We start from the raw sequence: 16989 nt of genomic DNA, 5'->3' as shown, positions 1-16989 counted from the left end.
AATTATTCAGATTTGATTGTTTACAGTACATAAGGTCACAGATTTCTTGTTCAATTATATCAAGAAGGTGGCCACACAGTTTGAGTGGTCATTTTATAAGTGATATTTTTTCATATTCTGACTTTCAAGACTTTTCTTTTGTCTGCCATAGGAATTCAGAGCATTTGAACTTCTCCGCAGTGGCCTGGATAGATCCAAATACCTGTTGGTGAAAGAAGCAAAAATCATTGCCATGACTTGTACTCATGCTGCTCTGAAACGACGTGATCTGGTTGAATTAGGATTCAAAGTAATGATTATACTAGCATTACTGTACTACTTGATTTTGGTGTTGGTTCTCTCCTATTCCCCACCCCATACAAATCTTTATCTCTGCCCCAAATCTAAGCAGCTAGATTATTTAGAATTGCATTTTTTACCTGAAGGAAAAATATAACTTCTGTAAGTAAAAGATAAATCACTTTTAAGTTACTGTATATACAAAAATGGTAAATATTTTTTAAACTTTTTTTAAAAAAAGTCTACTTTGCCATATTACATGATAAACAGCAGTGATAGGATTAATAAAATAGAGGCAGAGCTGGGTAGAAAAACATGGCCTTTACATTTAGCTTTGTTTACCTAAAAAATTAACAATTTGAGGAAAAATAACTATGATGCAATGCTTATTTTCACTCTGCAGTGGTAACTATAACTATTAATTTAGTGCAGTCATTTTTTCTGACAAAAGCTGGTCACCAGTAATTCTTCCAGTATTATTTTTCACCGATCATGTAGTGTATTGGATCACTCCTCTTCAGTTTCGGTGCAGAGATACCAAAATAGTTTGCTCCACTGCACAAGACTTTTCTCTTGTGGTTATGGCATATAGGAAGCATGTAATGTAATTCAGTCATGGATTCCTTCTAGTGTAAGTCCTGACTGGTACAGAGAGATCTGTCAATGATGTAGTAGGACTTCACCTATTTGGTAATACTGATATTTTGCCTGTAAGGTGAAATCCTACGGTAACTGTCCCACCCAGCAAAATCTGAAGGAGTATAGATGCTTTCTTTTGGTAGGCTGAATAAATGCATTCATTGGTGTTACTATGTTTACAGATATTTCTTTACATTTTTTTTTTTTCTCAGTATGACAACATCTTAATGGAAGAGTCTGCTCAGATTCTGGAGATTGAAACGTTTATACCTCTTCTGTTGCAGGTTAGACTTGAAACATAAAAGATCTTAACAAGATAAATAAGACTCTATGTTCTTGAACACTATTGAATATTAAAATGAAAAATACCATGTGCAGAAAGTAACCCAGAACTGATATTTGCTAGTAAGACCTTTCATACTGATTTGACTGATTTGGTTTTTAATTATGAAATTATTTTATTCAATGTAGTAAGCATCTTACTTTTTTTTCCAAACATTTAAATGAGCATTGAATAACCAGATGCATCTGGCAGATGAGGGAAAATAGGTATATGTGAAAAATGCAGAAACTGAAGAGTTTGTGTAATTAGAGTAGACCATTTCACCATAGAGGCATATTCTGGGGGATATTCCATGATTTTATTTATATGAGGCATCCAAATAGTCCTTGAAAATTGAGTGGGTTTTAATTTTGACAAAACTTAAGTATCTAGTCTTCCAGAGTAGCAGTACTTGATTTCTTCACTTGCAATTTCTCAGTGAGAAATTTTTAAAAACAGAATTTTGGGGGGCCTCTTTGTCCAAGATTAAAATGACTGATATGTACAGAACAACTATATAGAATGCTTTGTCATCTCCAAAGCTGAAGCTTTCAAGGAAAAAAAAAAAAAAAGTTTTGGATTTTTGTGTTTTTTTTATTCTTGCCAATAAAAATTATTTCCATCCTCTTAATTTTTTACTAAGACATTTTCAGGCTTGAAGAATTAGACAGTCCAGAGTTCAGTTTTCTTTCCTTGCTATCTGATCAGAAACAGCTTCAGAGCTCTTCCACTTCAAGTGGCAGGAGAAAGAACTTTATGTTCTGTCTCAAATAGTGTTCCCATAGGGAAAGGGAATTATCACAGGAGTGTGTAATAAGGATCTGGGAGCTGGAAGTCTCCAGGATGCTAATTGTGAAGAGCATTCAGTCCAAGAGCCAAGATGGGAATTAGGGACACATCCTGATCATAGAAGAGGCTATGTGAGAATTACAGAAGTAAACATGAACTACAGAGGCACTTGAAAGGCAGATTCAGTGTTGCCTCAGATATCTGAACACTAAAAATTGTTTCAGATGCTTCATATTTACTACCTCAGAATCAAAAAAATAAAGTTCAGAGGACAGTTCTGGGGTAACTGCTACTACTGTGTAGTAATCAGGGATTTTGGCCTTTAAAGCAATATAATATGATCTTTTTTCTGATATTTCTCTACTAATTTTAGTAGATGAAGGTACTTATTTTATAAGAAAAGAGATTTTATTTACAAGTCTACTTTCTAATTGGATGAAAGCTAGTAGTCTTTAAAAAGACTGAAGTTCAGTGTAGCTTAAAAACAAATGCTGAAGGGCTTAGACAAAGGCAGACAATCTGACTCTTAGTGTGTTTTGAGTGCCTTGATGATAGTGTAATAGTTGCAATAGTGTAATTGTTCAATTCTAGAACCCCCAGGATGGATTCAGTCGTTTGAAGCGGTGGATTATGATTGGTGACCATCATCAGTTGCCACCAGTCATTAAGAACATGGCTTTTCAAAAGTACTCCAACATGGAACAGTCTCTTTTCACACGGTTTGTTCGTGTTGGAGTGCCAACTGTTGACTTGGATGCACAAGGAAGAGCAAGAGCAAGGTAAGACAGAAAATCCTTTGTCAAGCTTCTCAGAAAGTAACAAGTTCAAAATGAGAGAAGGGCACTCGTAGCTACAGAAACTGGTTTTTATTGTTAGGACAGGAGTTTGCAAAGCTGGAATTTTGATTTCAGCTTAGACTAGGAAGGCAGATTTTACATCTCTGAAATGCAATCAGATTAATTTCTTCATTGTTATTTTTATATAGTAGTAGTCTGCTGTTGCATGAATACTTTAATGAAAATTATATTCAAAGGTACTTAATCATCTTAAGTGTTCAGGGTTTTTTTACAAATGAGACTTTACAGAAGCTTTCTTTTCTCAACTAACATTTATTATATTCAAAGTTAAATTAAAATCTGATATATTTTGTGTTGAATATAATAATTGTCTTAAAGACTGTAAAAGGTGCTTTTCTCTAGTATTTCAGGAGAGATGCATCCAGAGACTGGACACATGCAGGTTGTCCTCACAAGAACATAAAACCTTTTTTATAGTAAAGGAGATACTGCAACTCTGTAGTATAATAGTTTTTCTTTTTTATCTATGTATTTCTCATTTCACTGTGATAATTTAAGCACCAGATTTATTGATTGTGTAAGTTGCATATTTGTGATGTCATGTTAAGAAGAGAAATAAGAGAAAATTACTCCATATAAAATCTTGCTACTCTAGGTTTAGTTCTAAGTCTTTCTTTTAGTCATAAAGTGTAGTGAACAATATGGAGAACTTATATTTTTTCATGTAGGAAATGTTTGGAATCTAGAATATTATTTTCTAGTCTTATGGATGACAGTTCAGTATGATTTTTGAAATGAAAATTTTATCTGAAGATGGTAGATAAAGTTTATTTTACAAAATCTTACTGAACTTAGGGATAACAGAGCAGAAGTCCTTCCCTTTGCAAGTAATTTCTTGATTAAGAGATTGCTTCCTGTGCTTTGTCTTTTGCGATCACAGGTAGCTTTCCCATGAGCTGTATGCTTCTTGTTCTGGTCTGGATATTGTTAGGCATTTGTGAATGAGACATTTTGTTATTATTACTGATCTTATGAATATCAGGAATCATTCAGAATTAGGTAGATTTTGTTTGTTTCCATTCATATCTTGTGTTAATGCTAGGAAATACACAAAATAAATAAGGAAATCAATTTCTTTTTACTGTAAGAAGCTTTACCACAGTTAATGCAGAAAATAAGTTTTTCCTTATTCCTTCTGTTTTGCAAAGAAGGATTAATATTCCTTAAGTTTTGTTACCCATGAATTCTCACAAAACTTGTAGTTTGATCAAGAGGAACAGACTTAAACCTGAGTGTGCCACCTCGATATGGTCTCTGAAGTTTTCAGTGAAAGAGACCAAAACAGAATCACAACCTAAAAATAATATTGCTGGATAGATTGTTCAAGTGTGTTAATTTATGTATGTACAGGCTGCCTAGCAAAATTATTCTTTTCACTGAAAACCTGCAGAAGCCCTTATCTCATATGCATCTGAACTCATTCAAAAGAGTTAAAGAGTCTGCTCTAGCTCACTCTGTGTGCTGTGTGTCTGTGGTTTTGAACAGTTTGTGCAACCTCTACAACTGGCGCTACAAGAACCTGGGTAACCTGCCTCACGTGCAGCTTCTGCCGGAGTTCAGAACAGCCAATGCTGGCTTTTTGTATGACTTCCAGCTTATAAATGTGGAAGACTTCAATGGTGTAGGAGAGTCTGAACCCAATCCTTATTTCTATCAGGTAAGGGAAGTACTACATGTGTAATTCATTAACCTCAATAGGCCAATAGATCTAAATCTGCAGTGAAGACAGACTATGAAAAACAGTAAACTAACATTCAATTCATGTTCTCAGATAATTTAGTCGTGTGTGATTTTTTTCCTCCTTTTAATGAGTTTTGAATGTTGAAAATTAAAACATTGTGTTGGGGCTTTTGCTCAGTAAATGACTTTGTTTTTCTCCTTGTTATGGGAGGGATGAGACTTGGTATAATTCATTACAAAATGTAATTTTGACCTAAGGCAAATTAAAGTCCATTGTAATTCAGCTGTACCATGATAGTGAAAAAAACACTAGTAGTAGCACTTCCCCTGAATACAAAGAATTGAAGTTTGCTTGGTTGCTCATACCTGAGTTTGGAGAGTCATTGTGTTGATTTGATCTATAGGTAGGAATTCTAAAATGCCCATTCATTAAAGAATAAAACAGTACTGCTAAAAGCATACATAAGAGCTGTAGAGACATGGAGGATGAAGTAAATTGCCAAAATGCCTTAATCTTGGAGTTTCTCAACTAAATGTTCAAACCCTCAACTAAATTTTGAAATTAAGCCATCATCAACAGTCTCTATTTCTCTTAAATAACATTTTACACTTGTAGTGAGATGCTTATATTTTCAGTCCTTTTATTTTTCTTGTTTTAAAAACTGGTGAAACAAACTATGGCATCTAAAACAGCAAACTTCAGCTTTGGGACAAAGTTAGAGCTGGAGTGATGTGCAAGTTAAGGAGTTTAATTCAAACACGGAGTTTACACCTGATATTCTGCTTAATATTATGGAAAGCAAACAATATACTTTATGATGATAATATTCTTGTTCATTTTCCCTCTGAAGATCACTGAGGCTTGTGTGAATCTATGTTTTTAAAAAGATATGAAATACATTCGTAGGTTTTGCTTGGGTTCTTCTCAATACTTTTCAGTACAAATTAGTGTCCAGCTAGAGAAGAAAGCAATGGTTAATCATAATCCACTTTATTCCATTGCTGGATTGAGGACAGGATTGTTTGGAGTGACCATTTTGATTTTGTTTTTGAAACTGTAACATGCAAGTATTAAAAAGTTGTCCAGTGGAACACAAACAGTTGGAAGGAGTGCTGATAATTGAGAGTGCAAGCACTACTTTAGACCACTCTTTGGCTAAAGAAGATGAAAAACACTGACATGAGGACACAGAACACACTTCTCATTATATCAATATTCTCATGTGCACACTCTTCTAATACTTCCTACTGTTACTTTTTTTTTTGATGATCTTGATAATTGAGTGATATTTAGAAGAGTATGTTGGTGGCATTCAAGGTTTTTCATGGGATAACAGATTGCTGTCATGTATAGTTCTTGTCATGAATTTGGGCTTTTCTTTTCAGTTACAGGGGATTAAAATTTGTAGAATAGCTTTACACCCACAGGTGTTTGATATGCCTGGCAACTGCATTTTCCATGTAATGCGGAGCCCACTTAGTAAAAAATAAATGAGGCTGGTATGTCCAGCCTATTCAAACACACGCCAAGTGGGGATAAAATTCCTTGTATAAATAGAGCAGGAGTAAATGTCAGCATTTGAGAACAACTTTTTAACCTGAAAGATAATTTTTGTTGACAGAAAATGGATTTAAATAGGCTATGAATAACTTCAGTCTGGAAATAGAACAAAGCCTCCTGTAGCCAGGAGAGTGGTACTTTGGGACAGACTCATAAAGTAAAGACAGAGAGAGAAAGTTACAATATATGAAACAAGCACTGGTAATTTGTAATTGAATAGGATGGCCTGCAGTGGAAATAACTGGATTTCATAATCCAGATGTCTGTCTCCTAATTAATACTTGAAAGGACTTTGTACTAGTGCAACTAGTTCATACTTTCAGTTTACTGGAGAGTGAGTCATTGCACCTTTTTTGGCTGACTGGAACTTTTGAGTAAATATTGAAAAGTTTCTATCAGTGCCTTACAATAATATTGATGTAGATATTTTTAGCAGTTGTCTGAAAAGGAGTGAGAATGATACCACAGGTATTAAACCTACTTGTGGTTCTTCCTTTCTTTCAAAATGGCTTGTATGAAGTGAGCAAATAATCGTCAGATTTAGGGACATTTCTCTGAGCACTAAATTATTTCTCTAAATACCTGACAATGTCACAGGTGTTATTTCTAACCTTACAAGATGAGTAACCCTTTTTCTGTCTGTTTCTCCATGTCTTTTTCTCTTATTTGAAACTTTAGAATCTTGGTGAGGCAGAGTATGTTGTGGCAGTCTTCATGTATATGTGCCTGCTTGGTTATCCTGCAGACAGGATAAGTATCCTGACAACATATAATGGACAGAAGCACCTGATCCGTGATGTCATTAATCAGCGATGTGGAAACAATCCTTTAATTGGAAGGCCAAACAAGGTGACTTTGAAAGTATATCAGTCATTGCAATAGTTCTGGTTTCTGTGGTTTTAAATTGTCATATTGAAAATCAGGCTAATTGAAGATATACTTAAACAGGTATCAGTGGAAGTATTTCCTGTTTAACCACACATATTTATGAGCCTACATTCTAAGGAATTTCATAGATGAGTGCCCTTCTTTTTGTGTGTTGATAATTTGACAGAATGAAGTCAGTGAAGGTGAAAAGACTACAGTCTATGTGGGACAGAATAACTCTTTTTTGTCATTTATTTGTCCTCAGTAATAACATCATTCCCCAAAATCTCATCATTAGAAAGGTCCACCCAGAGTGGAAATTATTTGATAGAATAGATCATTAATCTGAAGAAACAAATAAATAATACAGTTATAAATACCTGGTGCTAATTCTGCAGGTTAAAACTGTATTGCAAAGCTAATGGCTTCCATAATCTTTTGGTATTAGTAACTCACTTCTCTGACAAATTTAAATAAAAAGAAGTAAAAGAAACAGTATACAGTCAAAAAAAAGCTCCTCCCAATGTATTCCAGAAAAAAACCCAGGCTTTTTGTTAGAGGCCAGCTAAATCAGTTAAAGAATTTTCTCTTCTTGTTTACTGCAATCTCAGTCCAAAGTTGATGTTAAAATTTTGGTGTCGTGTTTTAATTGAAATGGCAAAAATTAACCTATAGCGTTTTTTTCTTACATTTTATTTCTGTAGGTAACAACTGTGGACAGGTTTCAAGGCCAACAGAACGATTATATTCTGCTTTCCCTAGTGCGTACCAAAGCTGTAGGCCACCTGAGGTATGTAAGAACATCTTGTAGTGCCATAGCAGTACTTGTACTCTGTATCAGATACAGAAATATGTATGTAGTCCATTATATAAAAGATTCTATTTTATGAGTATGTAGTAGAAGTGAAGTTCAATGCTAATGTGTATAATGAAGTTCAGACAGACTTCCTTTTATAACTGTCTGGTACTCTCTTCTGAGCACTTACCCTTTTATAATGGCTCTTACCCTATAATTAGTTTATGTTGCTGCAGATAGGTTGACCTTGTTTTCACCCTAGTAGAATTATAGGACTGTAGTATTTTTTGAGCAAATGCAGGCTTAAATTTTCTCATAGATCCTTTCCTGTAATTGAGATTTTTATTTCTTTTGCATCAGAACTGTTTGATCATTGCATAAGTTGCATTATTGTGTATAGTTTTAAATGTTTGCACTTCTGGTTTGGGATGTGATGGAGGAAGACGTGTCTGATCATAGGTAGATAGATGAGTTATCAAATTCATCTTTAGTCATTCACATACAGAAATGCTATTGGGATTTTTTCTCAATGGTTGCATTCAACTTCTGAGGTGTAGGAAAATAGTAGAAGGAAGTTTTTCAAAGTGTTATTGCTACAGTCAACCAATATATTTGTTTCTATATAATGGTACTAGGATTTGCTAGTTATTGAAACAATATGTAGGGAAAAAAACTAAAGACATTATATTATTTGGGCAGATGATTTTGTATTTCTTTTAACAGTCCCATGTACTTCTAGTTATTTTTATTGCAAGTCTGACATCAATGAAAAAAAACATGATTGATTTTATTTTCTGAAGGGACGTACGACGATTAGTCGTTGCCATGTCAAGAGCCAGACTTGGACTTTATATCTTCGCAAGGGTGTCACTATTTCAAAACTGTTTTGAGCTAACTCCAGCTTTCAGCCAACTCACAGCTCGACCACTTCACCTCCATATTGTTCCCACAGAATGTTTTCCAACTGCAAGACAGGTAGGAACAGCTGCACTGGATTTTGGTATCTGTAATGGGTGTTTGTGTTTGCTCACTTTTTTCAGTGGACTGTAAGAGGTGAAAGTGTTTCTCTGCTAGACCGGTGCATCTACTTCTTAGCACTGGACCAGAATTTCCAGGGAAATGATGGAATCACCGTTCCTGGAAGTATTTAAAAAAAGGTGTGCATGTGGCACTTGAGGGTATGGTTTAGTGGTGAACTCAACAGTGCCACTTGATGATTGGATTTTGTTGATACTAGAGGTCTTTTCCAACTGTAATGATTCTGTGATTATATGAATACCTCCTTAGAGTTATCTTTTGTCATGATAAACACCAGCTGGTTTTAAGTAACGTTTCCACAAAAGTTAGTTATCAGTATAACTTAAGTATCAGTAACTGTTGTGCCTGCTTTTTGCTGATTTATGCTTGTGTAAATGATTCAGTATTTTTCTTTTGTGATCAAAATATTTTTTTAGTTCTTATGTGTTTTCGGTCTTGTGAAACAAAATTATGTGATTTCTCAGGCAAAGCTACGTAAAGCTACTCATTTCTCATTTAATACATGTAACTCAGTAATTCAGGATTACAGATTAATTTCTTTTTCTCTTAAAATTGGTTTCAGTGCCACAAGAGTTTTGCTGCTGAGCTAGGTTCATAAGTACAAAAACCTAATTTTTAATATGCACTAGATGTTTGGGGAAAGGTTTGTGTTGAGGATCTTAGCACAGGGCACACAGAACAGCATGCTAAATAAAGAAACAAAGGGGCATATCTGCTCTGCTTTCTGAAGCTTTGAGAAGGGATGCCTGCATTCACCAAAAATTCAGTTACAACTCTTTTCCTGGTCTTAAATACTGTTGACAAGTATGGGAGAGAGCCCTTTCAATTGAAACTTTCAGATCAACTGTGCAACAAGAATGCAACAAGCAAGGTCAGTGACTGTGAGTAAAGAGCTGGGTTGCAGCAGGCAAGAGGCTAAATCCTAATCTGATCATAAACAATTTGTGTTTTTAGTATGTTAAATTACTCGAGTCCAAAATGTACTTCATGGAGTAAGAATCAGAACCCAGCCTCTCCTTTTAAAGTTTCTTCTTCAGGCTGCAGTATCATGATTAAGCCAGTTCCCCAAAATGTAAGACCTATGCTTCCAAATTTTCCAGAGAATTCACCTTTTTTTTTTTTTGTTTCTTTGAAAACCGTTTTTCAATTTCTCGGGCCTTTTGATTTCTAATATAGTTAAATAACCTTTGAATAATGGTTGTTTTTCTTTGTTTGCTGAATGTCCATTTTTTTCCCCCTTCCTTAGAATGGAGAAAGACCAGCTCACCAAATACATGTTATTAAGAATATGCCTCAAATGGCTAACTTTGTGTACAATATGTATATGCACATGATACAGAGTACACACCACCATCAACGGGTAAGGACCTTCAAACTTTTGGAAAGCATTTAAAATAAAATAATTTTTCAGTAAAATGGCATGAGAAGCTGTTGAGATTTGAGTCTGTTTCTGTTATATTTAAAATTCAAAAAGGGTTAGTGACTGGAAGTGAGAATATTGAGGTCTTGTAAAATATTGCAGTAGCAAAAGCTGTATCTTCTGGTGTTTTAAGCCTCAATTTAAGGCCCCAAATCTATCAGTAATTGATGACAAGTGCCTTGATTGCTTTGTCTGGGCCAAAAATATTATTCATTAATATTAAAGAACTAGCTTGTCTAGTGTTAATTTGAAGGAAACTTGCGTGTTACATTTCAGGTAAGTGTGGGATTTCAGCTAGTTGGATTATAACACCACTGCATGATGTAATAATGTTTTGTAAGAGCAAGACCAGATCATGAAACCATTTTAACCCTGTTAAATCACCCTATTATCCAGGTTGGTTTGCAGCTGTAGTGTCTTTTGTTCTGGAGCAATTTTTTTCAGCCCTATTTCAACATCAAGCAAAGCAGTTGTAGACACTCCTGTACCTAATTTTGTCAGTGTTTAATCCCTGAAGCAGAATTTAGAGCCCATCAGAAAGTCTTTCTAGTCTCATGTAAATAAGTGGAACATTAAGGTAGCTTAGATAGTGTACTGAGCATACTTGGATCTGTAAAGCCTAGAGGTAGTTAAAGCAAAAAGGAATGGTCTTAAATGCTACCCCTTAACTGCATCAGCTTTCACACAGTGTCTGGGGTCTGTCATCTTCATAATACCTATGTATTATTCTTCATGTATTACATAATACCTATATATTTTATTACCTATAATCTTTCATGGTACTCTAAAGTTCCCTTATTGGTTTTTGCTCTTCTGAAAGATTTCCAAAAGTGGAAAAAAATGATGTAAAAAGACACTCCGTATTAGCTGACTGTGGGAAGAGAGCGTGAACATGATTGTCCTTGAACAGATAGTCTAAGAGATCGAGGTCCATTCTTTAATGCAAGGATGTCTCTGTCACATCCTCTTCCTTTTTTTTTTCTTTCACTTGCATGTTTCATCTATGGAACAGTGTAATCAATAGAGAATAGAACTCAAAACCTTTTCAACTGAATGTCAGAATTTCAAACAGAACATTTATTTTTCTCTGCGGTTCTTACCCAGTAACTTCTGGATTTTATTTTTATTTCTGAGAGAAAGCTTCAGCCAAATTTGAAGTGTTTTGGTACCCAGAAAAAGCCTTTTCCAGGCTGTCTGGACAGAGAGGATACTTTCTGACTATTTTGGAGAAATGCTGTAATTACCTGTGTGCTATAAAGAAAAAGGGATATACAAAGAGGATGCTACTAGAATTTCTTTTACTGTAATTTTTTTTAGTAGTAGTGAAGTAAACTCACACTGTTTTTTTAGAAACCCTATATGCACCTGACAAGATTTGCTTTGAAGCCAGTTTTTCTAGTATGGTTGGAGATCTTTAAACCATGCAAAACATTACGTGATGAAGACTTAGTAGATTGTCCAGTAGATGGGCCACATTTAGATGTAAATGAATAGCCCTGTCAAAACAGGGAAGTATATACATGTCCTGAAAAGCAGATGCTGGCATCTAAATTTTACCACAAAGTGTTTGCTGGACACCTTAGTCAAATATGGACCCAGTTCTACTGCAAATACCTGTTACTCTTTTTGGCATCCTAATCTTATCCATTGCTAGCTAAAATTAGTTACAAAACTGCTGTTTTCCTACTGTGACAATGAATCACATTCTCCTTGCAGGAGAAGCAGAGAAGTGAACTACTGAAAAAAAGCAAAGCTGGCATTAAATTTCTTGTATTATGTTCACTACAACATTATTATTTTCCTTTTTCTTTACACTGGTCTTTACAGTAGTTGTCACAAAGCACAATGTGCATCTAAGTAAGTCCCCAAAGTCTGAGTTTTTCTCATACATCAAGGATTTATTTTTGTAAGATTTTGGTTTGGAATTGCACTTTCCTGTGCACAGATAGATGTAGAGACCAGTATGATAACTTCAAAGTCTATAGAAAATGCTTTTTTAATCAATGCTGGTAATCACAATTGATTCGTAGATTTGCCTGTGCAAATTTTTAATATTAGTGTTATCTAATTGAAGGTAAAACTTCACTGTAATTAAACACCTTATTTGTCATGTGATACGAAGTTGCCTTTTGAGCAAAACAATCATCAAGTTTTTCAAGATTGCATTTCATTAAAATGATCAAAAATACCCTGAAGAAATATCCATCATGTCATTAAATAATGTCAGAGTGCAAGAAGTAGGAGTGTTTCTGTTCAGCCTGTAGTTTATAGCATTCATCCATACTCTTCAGCTCAATGCATTCCAGGTATTTTTTGTCCAGTTGTGTTACTTGACTACCATTCCAGCCTATAATATTTTATAAACTTCTTCTTTGGTTGAAAGTTTGGAATACACAAAATTACTTTTTCAAAGTGTTGTGTGAAAATATTTAAGCATTGTTTAACTGTTAGTGAAACTTGAATTGTGTAAGTACAGATAATATTCACATAGTATTTTATAAGATGTTGCAAAAGGAAATTATGGGTATTAATTGTTAAAGACAGGCCTGTTGATGGCATCAAAAACCAAGTTAACCATATCTTGGAGTTTGAAATGGTAACAGATGAGATTGGGGTAGAAATATATATATTGCTCCAAGATGTACCATAATCCTATTACTTGTCTGAGTGTTTGGGATAATGAAATATGTTTTCTGTCTTTGAATTGGAAGTCCTAAGATTTTAACACCCTCTTTTCAATAAAAAAATGTATCTAAGATGACTGTATTATGACCATTATTCTAATTTTTTTATATATAGTCATGAAGTGCTTATAAATCATTACAGCTTCTAAATTTTAAGTGTTTGTTGTTCACTTGTTATCTAATACAAAATCCTAATTTTAAGATTAGCAGTTCAAACTGAAGTGTAACAACTTAAAATCTTTCCTTTTTCAATCATCCAGCATTTACTGCCCCCACCTGCCATGATCGAAGAACCAGAACCGCCACAAACTGGAGAGACTGAATTAGAAGGTGAAGTTCAGGGCATGCAGGAAGATGCAGCAGAAGAAAATGAAGTAGTAGAAGAAACGATGAAGGAAGGAGAATTGAATATGGATGAAATGGATGAACATCGAAAAATGCCAGAACACCCTGGAAGAGACAGTGATAGTGGAGACAGTGAACCTGAAAATGAGACTGAAAAGTGATTTATGGAATCCTTGTCCTTAATGCATTTTGGGAAATTGGCAGGGAAGAGAGTAGTTAGAAAAATAATTGCTATTTTTACATTGACTTTCATTAAGAGGTTGCCTATATAATACCTGTTTGGTATATTTTTCACTGAGTACATTGTGAACAAGCAAGATGTTTGGCAAACATTCTACTGAGCTCTTATCACTATTGGTCATATAATTTGTTTAATGGCCTCAAATGATATTTTTTCCTTTTTATAAGTTGTTCAGTAAAGTTGCTTTTTATACCAGTTTGGAATATTTGACTCTTAATTCAGTCATCCGTTAAACCTCACTAAGTAAATTCAATATTGGTCAGACATGCTTTATGGTTTCCTTAGTATTTTGCCATGGAGAATTCCTTATGCATAGCTGTGCTTGTACTTTTAGGCATAGGCTCAAGTTCATTAAGATATATGATTGTATGTCTGAGAAATCTGAATTGTCATGGGACTTGGAAGTGTTGAAAAGCTTTATTGAATTTTGACCATAGTGGATTCTCAGGATCCACATACTTGTAGCAATTTCTTATCATTAACTTCTGATGTTGTTTTTTATTGTTTACAGAAGAAGGAAGGATGCTGCTCTTCAACAGCCCTGGGTTCTAAATTAGTGTTTTGAAATAAATTTCTTTTGCTTGAAGAAGAAACAGTAATTGCACAGGCTAAAGCCACATGAGGAAGAAAAGAGAAAGTAGTTCCCTGAATGCAGGATATGTAAAACATACATTATTGGTACTAATGATATACTGGTTGAATGGGGTTTTTTTAGGGTAACTTCTGAGTGTGCACATTTCATAAAGTGATCAGAGAAAGGATTTGTCCCTGATTTGTCCCTGATTCCATATCTTATGAATACTTGCCATCATGTCAAATTAGTCAGTGGTTTAATGAGACTTTAGAATTTCCAAGTAGATTTTCAAACACAGCAATAGCCATAATAGCACCTTTTGCTGGCAAAGGGAACACTCTTGGATTTCAAGTGTTGCAGTTGTGAAGCTGCCAGATGGACTTGCTAGAATGATTAGAGAATAATTAACTTTCAAGCTTTTTTAACAGCATTGACATTTTTTATTTTTTCTTATTATTTTTATAGCACAGGAGAAAATGGTATCAAATTAAATGTATGCCAAGTTTCATGAAATGCATCTATTGCATACCAGTCTGTGTGCTGGGATCTCATCTGCCCCTCCTCCTGAAATCATTCTTTCCCTTCTCTCAGAGGGGAGCTCAGGAGTAGCAAATTAAGTACTTATCTTCAGTACATGGTGTTCTTTTATGTTCTTCCTTTGTTGAAGTTTTCTCAAACAGGAAGCTAATAATGATGCAGAATTGTCTTCTATTCTTGTGTGTTTTGATTTAAGGGAGTGTACTTTTTAATATTGCCTGCCTTGGAAGAATGATTTGTATTGAACATATGGGTATTAAGTTTCATGCAGTAGCAATCATGTTCATGCAGAATTGAGTAATGCTCAGCCTTCAGGCCACAAGCAACTAGCTCGGATGAGGGTTATCATCTTTGTTTTCCAGCTAATTTTCTATAAATACTGAGTCTGACAATCATTTACTTGCTTTAGTATTTTAAGAATTTGAAAAGCAGCCCTTTTTGAATTGTGCAGTTTGCAGTGGACAGTGTCCACACCTGGCTGTGCCATGCTGTGCTCTGCGTGCAGGCCCCAGGCATGTCTGGTCCCTTTGGCTCAGTCCTGGTGGAGCAGCAGCCAAGGATGGAGCTGTCCTGGACAGACCTGAAGTCATGAGAGGGGTGGCAGTGGAGGTTGATTCTGGCTATAGTGCAGGAAGAGGCCGTGCAACTGCAAACAATTGTAAAAGCTTGAACAGCTTTAATGTGCAACTTTCTGAGGCACCTGTAAAAAAAGTGGAAGGTTTTTGTTTGAGATCACTTGAACAGAGCAAGCCCTGCATTATCCTTAATGCCATCTTTCACATGTTAAAATTGCCTTTTTTCAGAGACATGGACACATCAGGAGAATGCATCCTTAGGAATTTGGGAAAATCGTGTTGTCATTCTAGCTGGAAAGTTCTTGAGGCTTTGCTTTGGAGTGTGAGATTGGATTTGGGGCCTTTTACTTCCAAAACTTTATAATTCTGTTTATAATTTTTGGTAAAGGATGAACTTTGTCTTTTCCACCAAAATAGTCTTTTATGACTGATGCACCTTTTTTTTCAAGAAGGATTACGTGGGAGAAGTGAAGGAGTCTAAAACTAATTTTGATCTATGTGGTTTATGTTCCAATGGCAATATTTGCTTAAGACTTAGTACCTCTATTCAAGTGAACAACAACACTCAGTTGTTAAACTAAATGTATTGAAATTTTAAAAAATACACATAAATTTAATTACTTAAGAAAGAATTTTTAAATGAAATAATTGTTAAAGTAGCTTTAAAAAATATTTTTAAACATTATTTCAAATATTATTATAGCAGTGCATGAAAATCTAGTGAAAATAATTAAAATGTTTCCGAGGTCAAGATCCCCTAAGGGTATGAACTGGAGGAAAAGATATGAAATTGGTTTATTTTATTGTTCCAAAGCTATAGAGTAAAAAAATCCATTAAGGACATTTGAGTGAAACTAAAGAGCTATTAGTGGTTTTTCTTCATATTTATTTAGCCAACCCTTACATAAATGGCCTCATTTTCATCTTGCACCGAACCTATAAAGCAACTTAGTTAATACTTTGCAGATTTGCTTAGAGACTGGTTTGGAAACAGCTCAACCCTTGGATACTGATGTAGTGCTAATGTAAAAATGATAATGTAAGGCAATGTTCTGTTCATTTCTGTAATAGCCAGAAAAGGAAAGGTAAAGAGCAATTTACTTTGGGTTCTGCCATCCATATATAGGTGAAATAATGCTATATAAATGCAGGCTGGTTTCTGTCTGTGACTGAACTGATGCAGTAAGTGCAGGTTTTGGTATTATCAAAGAAAACGCCTTGGTAACTCTCAGAGCAGAGTTTGCTTTTGCTTTAGTCTGTATGGACTTTGAAAGGGCTTGGCAAAGGTGGTGGGTAAGTCTGAACTAGAACATTCAGGAGCAATTTTGCCAAGGGGAAAAGAAGGGACAAGTAAATGGAAGACATACAATATATATAATCTGTAATATTAAATAAAATAATATGGGATAAACTTCTAAAGATAGTGCCGTTACTTTTTGCCAACCTACATCGTATTTGCTTTAGTAGTGTATACTGAGTACTGCTCTGTGTGTTCAGTAAGGTAGGAACTAACTTCCTTTGGAGGGGAAGCAAGCACTGGCAGTTTGCATTCCCTCTTGGAATGGATCTTGCCATTTCCTGGCATGTAAAAGGCTATGAATCCTGAAGAAAAGTATTCTCAAGAGGAGTAGAAATTAAGTTTCTTAACAGAATGGATTTGCTGACAAGTCCAGAGAGACCAGCTTTCTGAAATCACTGAATTCTTTTAAAAGAAGACCAAGAAGTGGTGATGATCACATGCTGGATAAGCTCAGTGACATAAAATTCTATTGAAACAAGAAGTAG

At 34.9% G+C, this 16989-nt stretch overlaps 1 protein-coding gene across 2 annotated transcripts in view; it reads left to right on the top strand.

The window, feature by feature from the left end:
• The window catches only part of AQR (aquarius intron-binding spliceosomal factor), a 50296-nt gene extending 33673 nt beyond the window's left edge, over positions 1-16623 (top strand). The window contains exons 27-35 of one of the 2 annotated variants that reach the window (XM_021539313.3): positions 152-289; positions 1131-1202; positions 2621-2808; positions 4372-4543; positions 6806-6976; positions 7699-7784; positions 8591-8765; positions 10075-10188; positions 13193-16623. In XM_021539313.3, coding sequence (XP_021394988.1) covers positions 152-289; positions 1131-1202; positions 2621-2808; positions 4372-4543; positions 6806-6976; positions 7699-7784; positions 8591-8765; positions 10075-10188; positions 13193-13438 — 1362 coding nt within the window. In that variant the 3' untranslated portion in view covers positions 13439-16623. The remainder of the gene's footprint in view (positions 1-151; positions 290-1130; positions 1203-2620; positions 2809-4371; positions 4544-6805; positions 6977-7698; positions 7785-8590; positions 8766-10074; positions 10189-13192) is intronic. The other variant, XM_077784064.1, reaches the window with a different exon arrangement.
• Positions 16624-16989: the final 366 nt, after the last annotated feature.

The sequence above is a fragment of the Lonchura striata genome, chromosome 6 (assembly GCF_046129695.1).
Source record: "Lonchura striata isolate bLonStr1 chromosome 6, bLonStr1.mat, whole genome shotgun sequence".
NCBI lineage: Eukaryota > Metazoa > Chordata > Aves > Passeriformes > Estrildidae > Lonchura > Lonchura striata.
Note: the sequence above shows the minus strand (reverse complement) of the source record. Positions and strands in the feature narration are given on the sequence as shown.